General features: G+C 41.6%; 2 protein-coding genes across 4 annotated transcripts; one reads left to right on the forward strand and one right to left on the reverse strand.

Moving 5' to 3' along the window:
* Nucleotides 1–85: 85 nt before the first annotated feature.
* On the reverse strand, nucleotides 86–15,936 carry LOC106718041 (nascent polypeptide-associated complex subunit alpha, muscle-specific form). 3 transcript variants are annotated; one of them, XM_045679738.1, is made up of 9 exons: nucleotides 15,354–15,936; nucleotides 8,571–8,699; nucleotides 7,884–7,984; nucleotides 7,717–7,802; nucleotides 7,276–7,625; nucleotides 6,350–7,189; nucleotides 5,852–6,208; nucleotides 5,462–5,709; nucleotides 86–835 (listed from the first exon to the last, which is right to left on the reverse strand). In XM_045679738.1, the coding sequence occupies exons 1-9, from the start codon at nucleotides 15,423–15,425 to the stop codon at nucleotides 484–486; spliced, it is 2,535 nt and encodes an 844-aa protein (XP_045535694.1). In that variant the 5' UTR covers nucleotides 15,426–15,936; the 3' UTR covers nucleotides 86–483. The 3 variants fall into 3 exon arrangements, with proteins under 3 accessions (XP_045535694.1, XP_045535693.1, XP_045535692.1); XM_045679737.1 differs by having other exon boundaries at nucleotides 8,571–8,705; XM_045679736.1 differs by having other exon boundaries at nucleotides 8,571–8,705; nucleotides 15,351–15,936.
* A 330-nt stretch (nucleotides 15,937–16,266) lies between these two features.
* Nucleotides 16,267–17,397, forward strand: LOC106716005 (B9 domain-containing protein 1). The gene is made up of 3 exons (XM_014509423.2): nucleotides 16,267–16,560; nucleotides 16,829–17,053; nucleotides 17,279–17,397. Exons 1-3 carry the CDS (start codon nucleotides 16,311–16,313, stop codon nucleotides 17,395–17,397), a joined length of 594 nt encoding a protein of 197 aa, XP_014364909.2. The 5' UTR covers nucleotides 16,267–16,310.
* Nucleotides 17,398–18,388: the final 991 nt, after the last annotated feature.

Below are 18,388 nucleotides of genomic sequence, written 5' to 3' on the forward strand. Positions count from 1 at the left end.
CATACATCTGATTCTATGTTAATATCACGACTAAATAAATATTCCATGATAAACACATCACCTCTTTGTGATTTAAAAGCAAAGAAATAGAACATGCATATGCAGTAGCGCTACATACGATTTAAGTAAAAAAAATGGATGACAAATGTATAAAATAAAAGTATGTAAAAACAAGACAGTCCATAAATGATATTTTCCTGCACAATTTCACGCGTCTATTCATTTATCTATGCGTTTGACACAACTTTATACATGACATATAAAATATACATGCAAGGGAAGCATGTTACAGCCATCGTCTATATATTACGAGTAAGCGTATTCAACGAGCGTCGGCAACGTTCTGCAGTCCCGTCTCCTGCCGGCGCTCGGCTTCCTTCACTGAGCCACACTGCTTCACTACAACGTGACACCGTCCCCGAGTGACGTCACCGGGTCACTGTCCAACACCGCTGCCGGGGCGCGTGTGTGCGTGTACTGCGATTACCGATTGGGCGCAGGCGCAGGCGGCGGCGTGGGCGCGGCAGCGACGGGGGCGTGCCGCGGACACAGCGCGCGGAAGTCGTCGTCTAACAGGTGCCAGCCGGCGGCGGGCGCGCAGGGCACGTGCACGCGCGCGCGACACGCACGCGTCGCGCACACGACGGCGGCGCCGGCACGCGAGCACGCGCCGCAGCGAGCCGCCCTCGCGCCCCACACCGCCGGCGCCAGGCCCCACACGCGCGAGCCCGCAGCTATCACGCCGTTGGCCCAGATGCCGCACGCCTCGTGCAGCCACACCTCCACGCCGCCCGATACGATGGGGAAACGTCGGCGTGACGCCTCGTCTAATGCTCTGTAATTGAAAATATTACAAATATATACATCATATAAAACAAACACACAAAACTCGACGATTCGATGATTAGGTAGACTAATGGTCTCATTTTAACTAGTGATAAGTATGTGTAGGAGTAACTCAAATAACGCTTGCTTAGTGCAGACTGATTTATTGACGTCACTTCGACATAGCGGTCGGGCGCAGCCGACCGTTCCAATATATGCAATGTGCATGCGCATACATAACACCCCTCCCCTTTTAGACAATGAATGTAACCCCAATACAAAGACACATAAAGATAGATACAGTAATAGGACACAACACATAGTTAAGATAACCCTATACTTCTTCGTCTGAGAGCATGGGGCGTCTAACCCCTCTAGTAATCGTCACGTTGGGATGGTTGAACGGTGGCGTGGCCGGAGGCAATCTTGCCTCCTCATCCTCCACCCGCGATGAGCCAACGACCGCGGAGTCCTGAACCGCGTCTGCCAACCCTGGTTGTTCAGACGACACCGACGATGTGGGACTCTCTGAGCCTATATCGTCATAGTCCCACGAGTCTATCTTGACGTCTCCTTTGTATAGCCATAATTGATTTTTATGCTTTTTTATTTTAATAGACGAAGTGTTGTCTTGCACCACGTATAAAACTTTTCCGAGTCTCTTTAACACAGTTGCTTGATGCCAGGTGAATTTGTTATTTCCTGCAAACTTTTTATATAACACCTGGTCACCCGGTTTAAAAAATTGTTTATTACAGCCTCGGTGCGCTTCAATTTGCGAACACTGCTTTTTGTTTACAAATTCAGCAAGGGGAACGCACGAAGACGACGGTGAACTAGGGTTAATCAAATCTAATCGGGTCCTCAGTTTTCGCCCGTAAACTAACTCGGCGGGAGATAGGCCTGTGGTGGAGTGAACAGAGTTTCTATAATCAAGTAAAAATTTTAAGAGTCGTAATTTGCATTCTTTCGCCGATCGGCTAGGTAAAAGGCTGCTCTTTATGCCCTTTTTAATAACTTTTACTGAACTTTCCGCTTGACCGTTACTAGCAGGATGATAAGCCGGCGTCGTTAGGTGAGTGATACCATTTCCCGCGCAAAAATTTAAAAATTGTTGGGAACAAAATGATGTACCGTTGTCACTAACGATAGTTTTCGGAAGACCGAAACGTGCCATGAAATCGTGTAAACGTTCTATTACTGCATTCGAATTTGAATTAGCGTTCATGTCGTACACTTCGACCCATTTAGTATACGCGTCGACGACAACCAGATAGGTGTGCCCATTCAGCGGACCTAGGAAGTCAATATGCAAACGGTGAAATGGTTGCGGTGGGAACTTCCACGGTGCCAACTTAGTCCGCGGTGGCGAAGGTCTTAACCGGTTGCATATCTCACACGACCCTATCAGCCGTTCGATTGCGTCATCAACGCCCGGGAACCAAAACCTGGATCTAGCCTCAGCTTTGGTTTTAACGATGCCTAAGTGTGACGAATGCAACTCGTTCAAAATTTTTGGACGTAAAGATTCCGGAATTACGACCTTATGACCTCTCATCAAGCATCCATTTTCTAATGACAGCTGGTTCCTACACAAAAAATATGGCTTAATATTGGAATCAGATTCTTTACTAGGCCAGCCGTTAAGAATATAATTTATAACACGCCGAAAAATTACATCGCGCGATGTTGCATTTTTTAATTCGCCAATCGTAATCGGTAACGAGCCGTCGACGACAAAACAAACGTAAGCGGCCCTATCACACAGCGCCGCGGCGGCGTCTGCGCAAGACGCGCGCCCCACTTCCGCGGACCCCGCGCCGTTCTCGCTCACACCCGCCAAGCTCGCGCGCGACAGATAATCTGCGCTGTTATCAGCGCTACGAACATATTCTATGTTGTAATTGTACGCGCCTAAAAACATTGCGTATCTTTGTAACCTATTCGCAGATACTTCCGGTATTCCTTTATGCGGACCGAATATAGATAATAATGGCTTATGGTCGGTTCGTAAAACGAAGGGTTCCGTACGGCCGTATAAATATTGATGAAACCTACGGACGCCGAATATTATCGCTGTCGCTTCTTTTTGTATCTGCGAATACCGTTTCTCGGCGGGCGTGAGCGTGCGCGACGCAAACGAGACCGGCCGCTCAGCGCCGTCGTCCCCCACCTGCGACAATATCGCCCCGAGACCAGTGGGAGAAGCGTCCACCGTTAAGATAAGTTTAGCGTTTTGATTAAAATGCGCTAACACTAAATCCGACGCCAGTTTGTTTTTTATTAAAACAAACGCTTTCGCGTGCTCCTGAGACCATTCCCATTTATTATTTTTTTTTAATAAATCATATAAGGGCTTAAGTATAGATGATGCGCCGGGCACAAAATTCCTGTAGTAGTTGGCCAGCCCTAAAAATGATTGCAACTGGCTGACGTTAGTCGGCACAGGTGCCTCCACAATCGCTTTCACCTTTTCGGGCGATTTTTTCAACCCATTTTTATTTATCACGTAGCCCAAGTAACTAATCTCGTCTCTGAAAAATTCGCATTTATCCTTCTGCAACGTCAATCCAGCCTCCTCGAGTCTCTGCAACACCGAATCTAATCGCGCCAAGTGTTCTTCCCTATTTCTGCCCGTAACCAATATATCGTCGAGTAAACACAACACGCCTTCTAGCCCCGACAGTACGGTCTCCATGGCGCGCTGAAAGATAGCCGGGGCGGAGGACAGACCGAACACGAGCCGCGTATATTGATACAGTCCCCGGTGTGTATTGATACACGTTAACTTTTGCGACTCTTCGTCGAGGCAAAGCTGATTATACGCACTCGATAAATCTAATTTTGTGAACTGTTCGCCACTATGTAATTTGGAAAACAGTTCGTTCACCGTAGGCAAAGGATACTGGTCAACTACTAACTGTTTATTTATACTCACAGCGTAGTCGGCACATATCCTCACGGAGCCATTTCTCTTTAGCACGGGCACTATAGGCGACGCATACTCCGAATGATCTACTGGCTTTAATACCCCTAGATCGACCAATCTGTCGATTTCTTTAGTAACCTTGTCTTTCAAAGCGAACGCTATCGGACGGGCTTTGAAAAATAGTGGTCTCGACTGTTCTTTTAAAAGTAACCTGATTTTATATTTATTAAATTTACCTAACGTATCCGAAAACGTTTTTGAAAACCGAGCTTGGAGCTTTTCTAATGACAGAGATGAGTCGCAATAGTTAACAGGAGCCAACTGTAAATTAAATTTCGAAATAAAGTCCCTACCGAGGAGCGCCGGGCCCCCGCCACGTACCACGTATACGTCTAAACTACGGGTTTGCCCTCCATACGAAATATGCGATCGGGTCATAACACCAAGGCAATGAATTGTTTCCCCCGAGTAACCAAGTAACCTTTTCCTAGTTGGCAACAATTGTGTTTTACTGTAATGCCGTCTATAGGTGTTTACTGAAATAACGGTTACTGCGGACCCGCTATCTATTTCAAATTTTAATTTAACCCCATTCAACTCGATACTCTCCACCATAGGCTCCCCTTTAAAAGATCGGATATGAAAACACTCACCGTCGTCGTCGTTCTCGTCTGACTCATTCGTCACCGCTGATGTCACCTGGTTCACTCTTTTGCACATTCGCTGGAGATGACCCTTCCGATTGCATTTTTTGCAGGTGTAGTTGGAGAAACGACAGTCTACCGACCTGTGGTTATAACCGCACACGGAACACTTCACCTTTTTCGACCGACTTTCAGTAGCACTTTGTACACTAGCACTGGAATGTCCGATTTTATACAGCGCATCCGAAAGCGCGGCGACGTCGGCGCTGCTGCATGACGCGGCGGCTGCGCTGGCGGCGCCCGCCCGCGCGCATCGAATATTCTCCGCCAACTCAACGGCCTTTGCCAGAGTCAGGCCGCTCAGATCCTTGGCGTAGATCTTCTCCTTCTCGATTCCGTGCTGCATGCCCATAATGAAGCGGTCGCGAAGAGCTTCCTCGAGGTTGCTGAACCCGCAGTGTGCGGAGAGCCCCCGCAACCGAGCCGCCCATTGAGTAAACGTTTCGGTGGGCTGCTGTAGTGCCGCGTAGAAGTTGTGCCTTTCCCCGAAGTCGACGCGCTTCGGAGTGAAGTGGGCGTCCAATAGTTCGAGGATGTCCGGGTAGGGAACCTGCTGCAGCTCTTTCGGCAACGCTAAGTCCGATGCTAATTTATAGGTACCCTCTGAGAATGCACTTAGCAATATCGCGCGTCGCTTTACTCCCGTCGCATCGGTTAAATGGTTTATGTCATTAGCAATAAACCATTGCGTTATGCGACTCTTGTACGTTTTCCACGTCTGTTCACAGTGATCGAAACAAGACAAAACACCAAACTGTCCAACAGACATTTTGAAAAAAAAAATATTCACTACGCGGGTACTTTGGTTTCTCGTCGCCAATGATAAGTATGTGTAGGAGTAACTCAAATAACGCTTGCTTAGTGCAGACTGATTTATTGACGTCACTTCGACATAGCGGTCGGGCGCAGCCGACCGTTCCAATATATGCAATGTGCATGCGCATACATAACAACTAGTAATTAGTATTTTTTAAAAATCTAAATTATATCAATGTCAATATACCTATACTCGTCGCAGTCTGTGGTGACGGTGTAGGGGCCGAAGAGATCGCCTAGTGCGCGCGCGTGAGGTCCGCGCTCGCAGAAGGCGCACAGCCAACTGGCGTCGGGCGTGGTGGCGTCGTAGCGCAGACCGAGTGTGCTGGCGTGCAGACCTCGCGCGCGCAGCCCGTTGCGCCACTCGCCCGCCTCCTCTGATGACGACGCGTTCACTACCGCCACCGACACCGGAGACGCGCACGGACCCACGATCTGAAAAACATAATACATATTTTGTAAAAAAAGTCTAATATGAAAAGAAGGAATTAAATTTTTATTTTATTTTACTTACAACAAACTATATTCAAACTCTATTTGCTTCTTTAAATAGAACATACATGAATTGTGCACTCACTTGTATGTATGGACCCCGCGAGCGACTCGAGCTAGCGTTGCTGCAGGAGTCGTACGCATCCTTGACGGACACTTCCTTGGACTTCTTGGTGTCGGTCTTCCTCCGCGGCACCTTCCTCCTGTCATCTACGGAGGCGCGGCTGACCCGTTTCGCAACCTTCATGCCTTTGGTGGGTGCGGATTTTCGCCGCTTCTTCGCTTTAGCAGTCTGAGGTTTGTTGTTGGCTTGCGGCGCGGCGGCGTGCGGCTCCTCCTCGAGGCCGGCGAACATCTTCTCCAGCTGGTTCTCGACCTCCACGAAGCTGGCTGCGGTCGGCTCCGCGCTGCCCGCCTCCGCCTCGGGTTCAGCCGGTTTTGCCTGGAAGATTCAATCATTTTTTTTCAATAACAAATAAGTAAAGACTCTTATCAACCATTTATTTAATGTTGAAATTTGAAAACGTATTTTTTTAACTAGGTGTTTGTTTATTACTAAAGATTATATAACAACATTAAATACCTCAGATGGTGATTCAACAGGTACATTAGTAGATTCAGAGTTGGAAGTTCGTGCGCTGCGCCTGCGCGGTGCGGCGGGCGCCTCCACGGGCGGCGTGTCGGGCTCCTTGTCCGGCTCCGACTTGATCTCGGGCTCGGGGCTGGCCAGCACGCTCTTCAGCTTGTCGACGGCGCCGGTCGGGTCGGGCATGTCGGGAGTACCGGGCACGTCGGCCGCGTCCGGCACGTCCGGGGCGGCGGCGGGCGGCGGTGCGCGGCTCTCTGTGCTCGCTATCATGGCTGCGATGTCGTCAATGGTCTCCGCGGAGCCGGACCGCGTTTTTCTCCTGGTGTGCGGCTGGTCCGGCTGCGTCTGTGGGGGTGTCGGGGGCTTCTCAGCCGGGCCGTTGAGTAAGTGGACGTCGCCGTTCTCGAGCGGAGTCTGCGTTTGTGTTTGCGGCGAGACGCGGGTGGTGCGCGGGGAGGCTCGCGGTGCTACCGGGGAGTCGCGCGCCTCCTGCGGGGAGACACGAGCCGCCTGTGGGGAGACTCGGGCAGTTTGCGGGGAGACTTCCGCAGACTGCGGGGATACTTGCGCAGTCTGCGGGGATATTTGCGCAGTCTGCGGCGAGACTCGCGCAGTCTGTGGGGAGACTCGTGCCATTTGGGGGGAGACCCTTGTAGTTTGCGGGGAGGCTCGCGCCACCGGCACGGGTGTGGCGACGGGCTCCGGCGTGGGCGTGGGCGTTGGCGCTCGCTGCGGCTCGACGGGCGGCGGCATCACGGCCGGCACGCGGATGGTGCGCTCCGGTTTCCTTTTTCGCTTCGAGCCGGGCGGTGCGCCGCACGAATCTGCCGAGTCCTGAAACAGTATGATTTTAACATTGAAAACATTGAATTGGTGGAAATGAAAACAAAACAGATAATGTAGTATGTATAATAGATTACCTCATTGGAGGAGGGCGGCGAGGGGGTGTGCGCGGCGCGCGGGTGCACTATGACGGAGTGCGGTGAGGCGGGGGCGGGGGCAGGGGCGGGGGCGAGGCGCTCCAGCAGGGCGTCGACGCGCGCCAGAGGTCCGCGGGCGTGCGGTGCGGCGCGGGCGATCAGGCTGTTGATGGTGGGTGCGTCGCGCACGGAGAGCGCGGGCGCGGTGGGTGCGGTGGGTGCGGTGGGCGCGGCGGGGGGCGCGGGCGAGCCGTTGGCGCCGCGCGGCCCGCCCACCGTCAGGTCGACGCCGCCCCGCGCGTACGCCAACAACTCCTCCGCACGCACCATTTTCTCTGGAATCGTCAAACCTAAGCAAAGTTATGTTACAGTTTGCTATTACAATATTTAACATCATCAAACATCATGCCGAAGGTTCGTTTTGAATAAAAAATATCTCACCTCTGCCAGGGCCTAAATGTGGGTACAGTTCTGCAGGAGGAATTGTAGCGTTCGCCTTGATGTCGCCAGGCGAGGGCGTGTGCCTGCTAAACGAACGCAAACATTTGAGTGTCATTGGTCAATATAAAGGAGGTGGTCCTTAGCGTGACGAAGCGTGGTGAAGGTACCTCAACAGGTGTTTGTCCGGCGGCGTGGGCGTGTGTCTGTAGAGCTCGGGCGGCGTCGCCGTGTGCCGGAACACGGAGTTGCCGCCCGCGCCCTTCATACCCTGGAAAGTAAAAAAAATCATACAAGGGAATAGAGGTTTTTAAAGACAAATCTAATTTGTGGTAGCTTATTACCACACAAAATATTCCGCTTTTATGAAAGAAATACACCAAAAGATGTAAAAATAGTGTTACATCAAAATTTAAAACAAATAGAAATTGCACTACAAGATCTAACAATGTATTTACGTATGATAAAATCAAACGGAAGTCGGCCGGCGATTGAAATCCCGTCGCGAATCGAGGAAACGAATGCAGACAGATAAATAATTTTGTTAGTATATACGTGAATATTGCGTGATGTTATTACATACACATATTTTAAATTACTTTGCCAGATCGACTGGAAAGGATGTTACCAAAATAAGACAAGGAACATTAGACAATATGCAAAGTATAAACAACCATTCCCTAAATGTGTAGGGTAAAAAATATTAATATTAGAGAAATGTCTTAAAGTTGAAGTAAACTCAACTCACCTGCATTTTAAAGCAGAAAACATAGAAGAAAGACGTTAACCAAACATAATGTGCAACAAAGATGTTACGTTTAACTGACTTGGGGGTCGTACTTGATTGGGGGTGTTACCTGTAAGGGGTCGGGGGGAGACGGCGCCGGCACGTGGTAGAGATGTGGCGGCGGCGTGGGCGTGTGCCACGTGACGCCGCGTTCCGATGCCATGTGGGCCTGCGGGGCCCTCGACAGGAAATTCGCCACCTGTAACTAAAATATCAATTTTTGGACCACCATTGGTTTAAACTACAGTACTAACCAAGTAAAAGATTGATCAATAACCTTTAGACAATTAGAAAGCTCGCAAAGATAATTTGAACCCGAAACTTTATTGCTGAATAAGTTAAAAAGCCTTAAGTTCAAGGCGAGAACTTAAGTCCTTGTAAGCAAAGCATACACAGAATAAAATATTTAAGACGTTCTCTAAGGTGACAATTTTAGAAATTGTTCAAATTTTTCTTTTTACACAAGTAGACAGAGACCGGTTCTATAGCTACTTTTATTTTTTCATTTGCTTGCGTCGATCTTTGTAATTTTCCTTTGCTTTATTATAATTTGACGATCATTATTTAAAAATAGTTAAATTAGTAAGGTTATGTCAAGGGGAAGTATGTAAGAAAATGAATAAATACCTTAAACAACAAGGAAAACTATTTTTTTTAGCCGACTTCAAAAAGAAGGAGGTTATCAATTCGACTGAATTTTTTTTTTTTTATATATGTATCTAGTTACATGAAATAGTTAAATTTGAAAGTCAAACTTTTTACACGAGCACATTTGAGGATAATAAGTAAAAAAAAAAATAGTTGATGTTAAAAACAACAACGATTTGTGAATGAATACTAAATTCGCAACCTGTTCGATGTTCGACATACTTATTATTGAGATTTACATAATTTGTACATTTATATAGTTGATTAAAAAATCTAATCTAATCATTAAAAGTTTATTGTTATTTTGATTCATTGACAACCTTGAGTGATAAAATAGGGCAACCCAAAAAATTATCACTTTTGCTAAAAGTACAGCCTAGAATTGATGTTTTTTATGTACTCACATGAACTAAATGTTGGTATTTTTACATATTAGACTTGCTTTTACACAATTTTCGGATTTTTTCAACGTTTAATTTCTCCGTTGCTATTATTTCCGCTAATTATGGTGAGACATTTTCCTCCTTTCTATTGATCATGCTTCTTTACCGTATGCGTACTTCGAAACACGTATACAAAAATATTGTCCTCTCTGTTTTTCCAAAGAAAATGAAAGTGATGACAAATCAAAACATATATGATACGGATTACTTCGGAAGTGGAAATACAACTACACTTATATTTATACTAGCTGTCGCCCGCGACACCGTTCGCGCGCAATAAATAAAAATAATAAGTAGTCTATGTGTTCTTCCTGGCTATGATCTACGCCAAATTTCATCGAGATCCGTTGAGCCGTTCTGGAGATAACTTCAAAGAAACATCCAAAAATTCATCTTATATATATAAAAGAAAGTCGTGTTAGTTACACTAATTATAACTCAAGATCGGTCGAACTGATTTAGCTGAAAATTGATGGGGAGGTAGCTTAGAACTAGGAGACGGACATAAGACCTTTTTTTATCTTGTGTGCATTTTTTTTATTCCGCGCGGACGGAGTCGCGGGTAAAAGCTAGTTTATAATATTATTAAGATATAATAATGCTGTATATATATATGACTTAAAGGACGATGCCCTTATGTTATCCATGCCAAAAAAAAATTAATTACGACTGAGTATATCGATTGAGATGAAAACACGAGTGTTTTACGAGTGCTGCAACCGTGTGTGGTGTCGAGTTGCATAGGGGCCCGCGGTTGTAAGGCGAAAGGGCGTAACTATGTTTTTAAATTTTTTGGACGTGGTCAGATACGTATGAACAAAGATTATATTTTTGTCATTCATGTTTATTCATATAAACATTTACCTCTGACTAGTCAATTTTACAGCCGAGTTATTTTTGTCTGTATATAGTGTAAAAAAAAAACAAATTTTGCAAACTATTTCTGTGCACATATTCCACATTAGGCGGGACGCGAAAATTTCGAAACACAAAGCGATAATTACTACAAAAGCTTTGTGGTTTTGTGGCTGTGTAGTCCATAATATAAATATAGTATTTACTGATAAAAAAAAAAATATTTCTGTTTGCTAAAATAACCTAGTATTTGACAGTGAAATATAGATTTTTCCCTCAAACTGGTTGGTTTTATTTCAACCGGCCATGACCCGCCGCGTAGTCGTAAGCGTGCCCAGCGATTCATCCGTAGATTTGTTCGAACCATAAACTCCGAGAGGTTCTGACTACTGCTAATAGGAAGGTTTACGTTTTAGGTAATATGTGATAATACGTAACGTGTAACGTTATACGAAACAATAGTACACGAGCTCTTCGGAACTCGACCCTGACCACCTAAACAACGTGCATTCGCTTCGAAGCGATTTCATAACGAAATTCCAAAATGTATAAAACTGATAATAATTTTGGATAAGTCATGTGAATATCACGTGCCAGTTCTATACATTTTTTTTATTCGTTATGGAAACGCTTCGGAGCGAATATACTTCCAGAGGTCTGTAGTCTAGAGCGGCCGATATGTCCAGAGATATAGTTAAATTGTTAACAATAAAGCATTTATTTCACATTTACTTTTATATAAATTACTAGCTGTCGCCCGCCACTCCGTCCGCGCGCAGTAAAAAAAAAATGATGTTGGCCGATTCTCAGATCTACTGAATATGCTCACAAAATTTCATGAGAATCGGTCAAGCCGTTTCGGAGGAGTACGGTGACGAAAACTGTGACACGAGAATTTTATATATTAGATTAATCTAGGCGTCCGACAATCAAGCTCGATCGAATTTAGTTTACAATATTAATGAACACAATAAAAATCAAATAGTAAATCTAACTAAGCTATTGCAATACGGGAAAAAAATATGCACCTCCTCATTCACTACGCAATAAGTACAGGCGTATAGGCGATACACTACAAACCTACCACGAATATTTGCGACATGCGCTTTCGTAACATCATCGACAAAATATGTCAAAATTTGTACAAATTATGTCGATTACACATTCACACGGATATTCGTGTTAGGTCCCCTGAATTCCGAAACGTGAACCGCAACGTAAGGTATAATCCCAACTACATAATCGTGCTGTTAGTCTGGCAAAAATCATCGCTACTGTCTGTCATCACTGTTCGAAACCATTGTACTATAATTAAAGTATTTATCAAGGGTATTTAACCAACTTACGAAGTTAATTACACCATAAATGTCACAGATGTTGGACCACAAACAACCGCAATGTCCGATGCAACGGAAGTTTAAAGGTTAATCGTTAAATAAATTATTGGCGAACTTTTAACATATTGGGATTCGAGAATAAACGCAACGTGTTTGATTTTTTATCGCACATTTAACATCTAGTTATTATAACTTACAAGTTATGACCCGCGATTCCGGGATTTCGCGGGATATAAAAAAAACTTAATGCCTATTTGTTCATCCAGAGTAAGTTCTACATCTATGCCTATAACCTAATCTAACCAGCGATAGATATTTATGAGAAGTCTGCCACTACCATTTCAGTATTTATAATCACTGATCAAAGCAGGTTCTCCGGTAAACAAAATTTTACAGTATTAACATGTTTTTGCTTTAATTTTTTCCCCCAATGGATCCATTACTTTATTCAAAAGAATCCATAAATTATTGTCTTTGTTGCATTCATAAACATGAGTTTGCCTTGGAAATTAATTAGTTTTCTCGCTTGAGTGTCATTCATTTTTTTTTATTCATGTTCAACTTATGGTTTTATTCATCTAACTTCAGTGCTTACCAATGTCTTGAATAAAGTTTATATACTTTACAGAATATTAAATGCAATCTTACTAATATTATAATTAGGAATGTTTAGATTAGGGATCCCCAAACTATTTTAGACAAGTGACCCCCTTTTCTAAAGTGAACCATTTCTACAGACCTCCTATGGCCAAATTATCTACTTTTAAGATTCATTATTGATATTATTATTATTTTTCGTTCTGACTTAGGTTAATAGAAGAAGACAGAGTGAGAATTAGCAATGGTTTAAGTTCAATTTTCGACTATCTATATCTACCCCTTTGGGAATCCCTAATTTAGATGGATGGATGTCTGTTAGATCTCGATGAAATTAGGCAAAGATGTAAAGCATAGTCTGGAAGAACACATAGGCTACTATATACAATTTTTTTTTATATTGCTCGGATGGAGTTGAGAGCAACAGTTAGAGTTTATATGTTAGGTTCGTAGTAGCAATCATTCATCAGCATTGTTGATGATGTATTATTTTTTATAAACTTTTCATTGTTATATTCCATTTTGTAAATATCAGATAAGTACACTAAAAGATTTCACTATCAGTAATAATTGAAAAAAAAAATGTTGTAAATGCCTGTAATAATTTCCAGTGTCAAATAACCTTCTTAAAATTTTTTAATGTAATTTAATTTAAGGTTGAGTTTTTATATTTAAGTAATTATTTTCCTGACCTATCCCACTCACATGGGGACGCCGCACAAGGTTTTATATAAACCTTAAAGATTTGACTTCATTTATTACAGCCGGCCACCTGCCTCTCACCAACCCTAATTGGAAATTAAATAATAGATTTTAATATTAAAGTATTACCAAAATATATTTGTAGTTTAGTTCCAATAGTTCCAATTTGAAATTATTGCACATGCACATTTGTTCTTTCTGTGGATAATCCTTACTAATATTATAAATGCGAAAGTAACTCTGTCTGTCTGTCTTGCTTTCACGCAAAAACTACTGAACCGATTTAAATGAAATTTTGTACACAGATAGTCTAGAGCCTGAGAAAGGACATAGGCTACAATTTAACGCGAAGAAGGGGTTGTAAGGGGTTGAAAGTGGGGGTGAAAGTTTGTATGGAATTATCGTCATTTTTACTGGTAGAAGGTTGAAACTTAGTTTAAGGCTGCTAATTTGATATAAAATATTAAATTAATTTTTGTAAAAATTTTACCCCCAAGGGTGCTCAATAACAATAGGGGATGAAATTTTGTTTAGCAATATGTGAGGTTTTGGTGAGTGTCAAAACACATTTAATATGTTTTGCTGTTACCCTTACCAATATTTAGTCTAGAGCCTGAGAAAGGACAAAGGCTACTTTTTAACTCAGGAAAAGCTTTGTAAGGGGTTGAAAGTGGGGGTGGAAAATTTAATATAAGTGTCGTCATTTTTACAGTTAGAAGTTTGAAACTTATTTTTTAGGCTGCTGATTTGATATAAATTAATTATAATTTGAAGTTTCTAAAAGTTTTACCCTCAAGGCTGCAATATTACAAAAGGGAATAGGGGATGAAAGTTTTTATGGGAACATACGATTTTATGTGAATATTTTGTAAGTTTGATAATATGTTTTGTTGTAATTTTTTATAAATTTAAGTAAAATACCACAACAACAACAAAATTCATGCCAGTAACCCAGAAGGGTAGGCAGAGATCCAGGAACAGACATCTGGCGCGGTCCTGGCACACCTCTCTCTATGTTCTTCTCCATCCATACATCAAATCATAGCACGTTGGTTAAGTAAAATAATAAGCGTAAAAAAAAAATTCTTTCCGAAGACAGAATTTCACGCGGACAGAGTCGCGGGCACAGCTAGTAGATAATATAAATATAATGATATGATGTAATCTAAGTATGTACTTGATATATTTCCTTAAGTCTACATCTCTCAATGAACATGACTGTATATTGAAAAATCCAAATAATAAGTACCTATTTAAGACTTAGATTAAGAGGAGGCACTACCTCCAGTAACACAGGTCCCCACCTACCACAGGAGGCAGAGGTTCTAAGAAATTGTAAAATTTTGTGGGTCAATAATTTTTTTAAATGTGTACAGATGAAGTATAAAAAAACTTCCAGGATTGTGTAACATTATTTTAAAATGAATGCAATGAAAAAAAAAATAAACACTATTAAAAATCATGCTAAAACGCACATGTAGTCTGATGTATAGAACAAAATATGTTTGGCGATCAATCAAATATGATTTTTTTCATTAATTTCTATATATATATATATTTTTTATAATATAAATTAATAACATTTCATAACAAAATTATGATGTCTATGGAAAAGATTAGTTCTACAAATTGTCCATGGTAGGCTGTAAGAAGTGTTTTTCTTTAAAAATCTTGTAACCAGGACGTAAATCTTTTGTGTTTGATATTTTGATCAAGAATTAACTGACATTAATTACAAACTTATAGGTTAAAAAAACAGAAGCATCAAAAAGATAAAAATATCCACAAAACACAAACTTATTCAAAATAAGCACAGCTTTGTTTGTAAATAGTAAAAAAAAAAATAGTACATGAATGAAAACAAAGAATCCTTGATTGTTTAATTTTACACATTTTGATAGTATGCATTCAACATAAAAACTAAGTCAGATAATAACAAATTAATTAAATAAATAAGTTATGGTAACACTTAATTACAGTATTAGAAAGCACAAGGAATACTTGCTTCAAACAGGTAATACTAAAACAGCTGATCTACTTGAAATGTAATCAGCACACATGCTTGTACGTAATATTGATATTTTCAACAGCGAAATATAAGCAGGGAAATCTTGTTTTCATATATTTTTTTTTTAGTTTATAATCATGCGCGAAACTAGTGCTACTAAATTATTCAAATAACCTTATATCTTTTTATGAGTGGGTAAAAAAGGTGGTTTAAAAAGGGAAAAAAAGCGCGCACGATACTAAAATCAGAAAAATAAGCACCACCTGTAAAGGGCTCCAAGCGGGGCCCAATTGAGATTGCCGACCATTCGGGTTGTGTTGCGAGCCGCCTGACATTGTGTGCGCTGTCCTCGCGGCACTGTTTACAATACGTTCAAAGTTCTAATTGTATAACAACCACTGTTTCAGTCCACCATAATGATACCGGCAAGTTTAAGGCTCTAACACGCGTAACTGTGCTGTCCTACGACGTGTACAGTAACTTCTCAAATATTTTCATGAGCTCACGTTATTATTATAACTATCCATGATGTCTATCACATGCCCTAGAAGGGCACTAACACTTTTCAAATGTTCTTGTAGCACTTATTTCAAAGAAAACCACATTTATTTCATGTATGGTATGGTGTCCACAGTTCTGATGCTCACTTCGCGTGACATTTCAAACGCTTTTAAGATTTGAAAATAAGCACTCTACACTTAAATTACAACTGGATTAACATTCGTAAGATGTTTATCACTATATCTTACCGATAAATATCTAAGATCTTGCTAGAAACTATTGGGAAAAATGCAAATTGAATGAATCTATGCACAAGGATCACTTCCAACAATGGTGGCCGATTTGGATTTTGAAAGCACATATAACGCCATCTTACGACAACTTTTAGTAAAATTTGGGTAAAGCAGCATAACGGAAAGCTATGCTCTATTGTCTTTGGATTTTGTTTCGACTTATTTTAAAACTGAGTGTAAATTTACAAAACATCATTTCTTAAGCGGGAAAACCGCATTAAACTACCACAATGTTATTAAAGTAATAAATAAATGTTCTTACAAAATTTTATTAACCTTAAAAAAATAATTTTGTATATGACAATATCGTTGCTATAGCAACGATTGTTTTGATATTTTTGTTTTACTTTTAAATCAGTCAATTTGACGTTAGACGCCGCGAAGTAGTTTTCTTTAAAAATATTTAAGTTTCGTTTACATATTTCAATGAAAGATAGTGAAATAACAAAATTCCTAGTATCTTTTAATGGTCGAATAGATTATGTTCTATTTCCAGGAGGCGTTTTCGATGACCAAATTTTTTTACAGTATGACGTTGTTTGGGGACCGGATTGGGATCCAATTTCCGGACTAAATTCTGGGACTAGCCAAATGGCAATGTCCGGCAGAGATCCAGAGAGAGTGGTTTTTAATTTCCCCATAGAAATGGTATTTAGCAGTACTAATGTATTTGGTTGTGAGTGTATTTTGTTGATATGCTTTACACACATAAACTACTGTAGCGTATACATACCAACTGTGCTGCACCCAATACCTTGAGTTGAGGCCTCAAGAATGTGCCGCCATACGTGCTCTCGAGAACGGATCATCAATCCAAGCTCGTACACCAAATACGATAGGGAATATCATTTGTAACATTTTATAACATAAAATGTATGAACCGTTCACTTTAACACGTTAGTTTAACAGCACAATCATAGTTGCATTTGTCATTCACATTGTAGGGCCGCAATTAATAATAACGGTGAAAGCTCGCAACACATTCGGTGAATCGTTACGAGGATATGCCGCGGTGCTGCTGCCGCCTACGATCGGTGAGCGGGTCATATCAGCGCCACTGATACGACCCCGGCCTGCCACACTGCTGGGGGAATGGCTCGCCTGGCTGACTGGCAGATATCCTGAACTGTCCGACCCTAAGATGTTGGCGGATGGAAAGGAGAATTATTGTAAGTGTTTTAATTCTTCGATATTTCGCAATGACGTCTTTTACGTTCGTCTTCGTCTTAACGAATTCGCAAGGCCCAAGTGGCTATATTGGAAAGGACCTAATATAGTACTCAGCTCTTGAATTGGCACGTCGGGCAAAAGAGTACTTTTGTTCCTTACGTTCCATCGCAAGCGCGTGATATTTATTAATTTATTATAAAAGATATATGGTTCTTTTGTTGCAGTATTAAGAACAGAGTCCTATGGCAGCGTCGTTGTAAAAATGTCGATGGTGTCGAAGGATCTGCGAAAACTCGGCTACGACAACCAGCCTTCTGTCTGCAGAAATAATTGTAGAAAATAAATTGTATAAGATTACGAAGTAATTTATTTCGATACGTAAAGTAGTCAAACTATTTTGATTTTTTTTATCTTAAAATTAATTGTCATCATAATATGTTGTTAAACATATTGGTGGTTATGTGCGTTATGTACTGGACGTGTATTATATAGGTCCGTGTTTGGTCCCCGCCATGTATTATTCGTTTCAAATATCATGGCGGCCCAAGGTCATCGAAGCGCTGCGCAGTTCCTTCCCCCGCATCTCTCTACGCCCCGCTTCATCTTAACATTGTATTTTGCGCAGCGACACGCGCAATGTTAAGAGCTGTCAAGATATTTGAAAACAGAAATACTAATGAAAAAAGAACGAATCAATTAATAGAAATTTGAATTCGTTTTACCCGAGTTCTTACCACAAAGGAAAACATTAAGAAATTTAAATATTATGTTTGTGAAGTTAATCATTGAGTACAGAACATTGTGGAATTGGTTAAAATATACAATCATTAGAATATTAAACATACCAGCAGATAAATCTACAGTATTTTTTATGTATAGTATATGTAAAACCATTAACAAAGGTACAGTCGTGCTTTACTATGCGGCGGCATGAGGGCATCTTCCCTTTGTATTGCTAATGGCGCCATGACGCCAGCTGTCAACGGTGTCAATGATAACATTTGAAGGTTATGCAAGTAAATAGCTTCTCCTGCATTATTATGTTTCGAATTAGTTAATTAGTTAAATTCTTAGCGTATGAATAGTATAAACTCGGATATTTTAAAGGCGTCTTTTAAACAAATATTTTTATGTATTATGTTGGTAGTTTATGATAAAGTTGTCATGTTTTCTTTTAAGATACGTACTTGGTTGGTTCCACGTAAATTAATACGTAAATGTGTGTAAGTAACGGCTGTATATCATAAAGTTTTCAGTGCTGCCAAACTTTTTTTTATATCATAAGGTGGCAAACGAGCAAGCGGTCACCTGAATCCGCCTAAATAGCGACCGTT

The sequence above is a fragment of the Papilio machaon genome, chromosome 10 (assembly GCF_912999745.1).
Source record: "Papilio machaon chromosome 10, ilPapMach1.1, whole genome shotgun sequence".
Lineage (NCBI taxonomy): Eukaryota > Metazoa > Arthropoda > Insecta > Lepidoptera > Papilionidae > Papilio > Papilio machaon.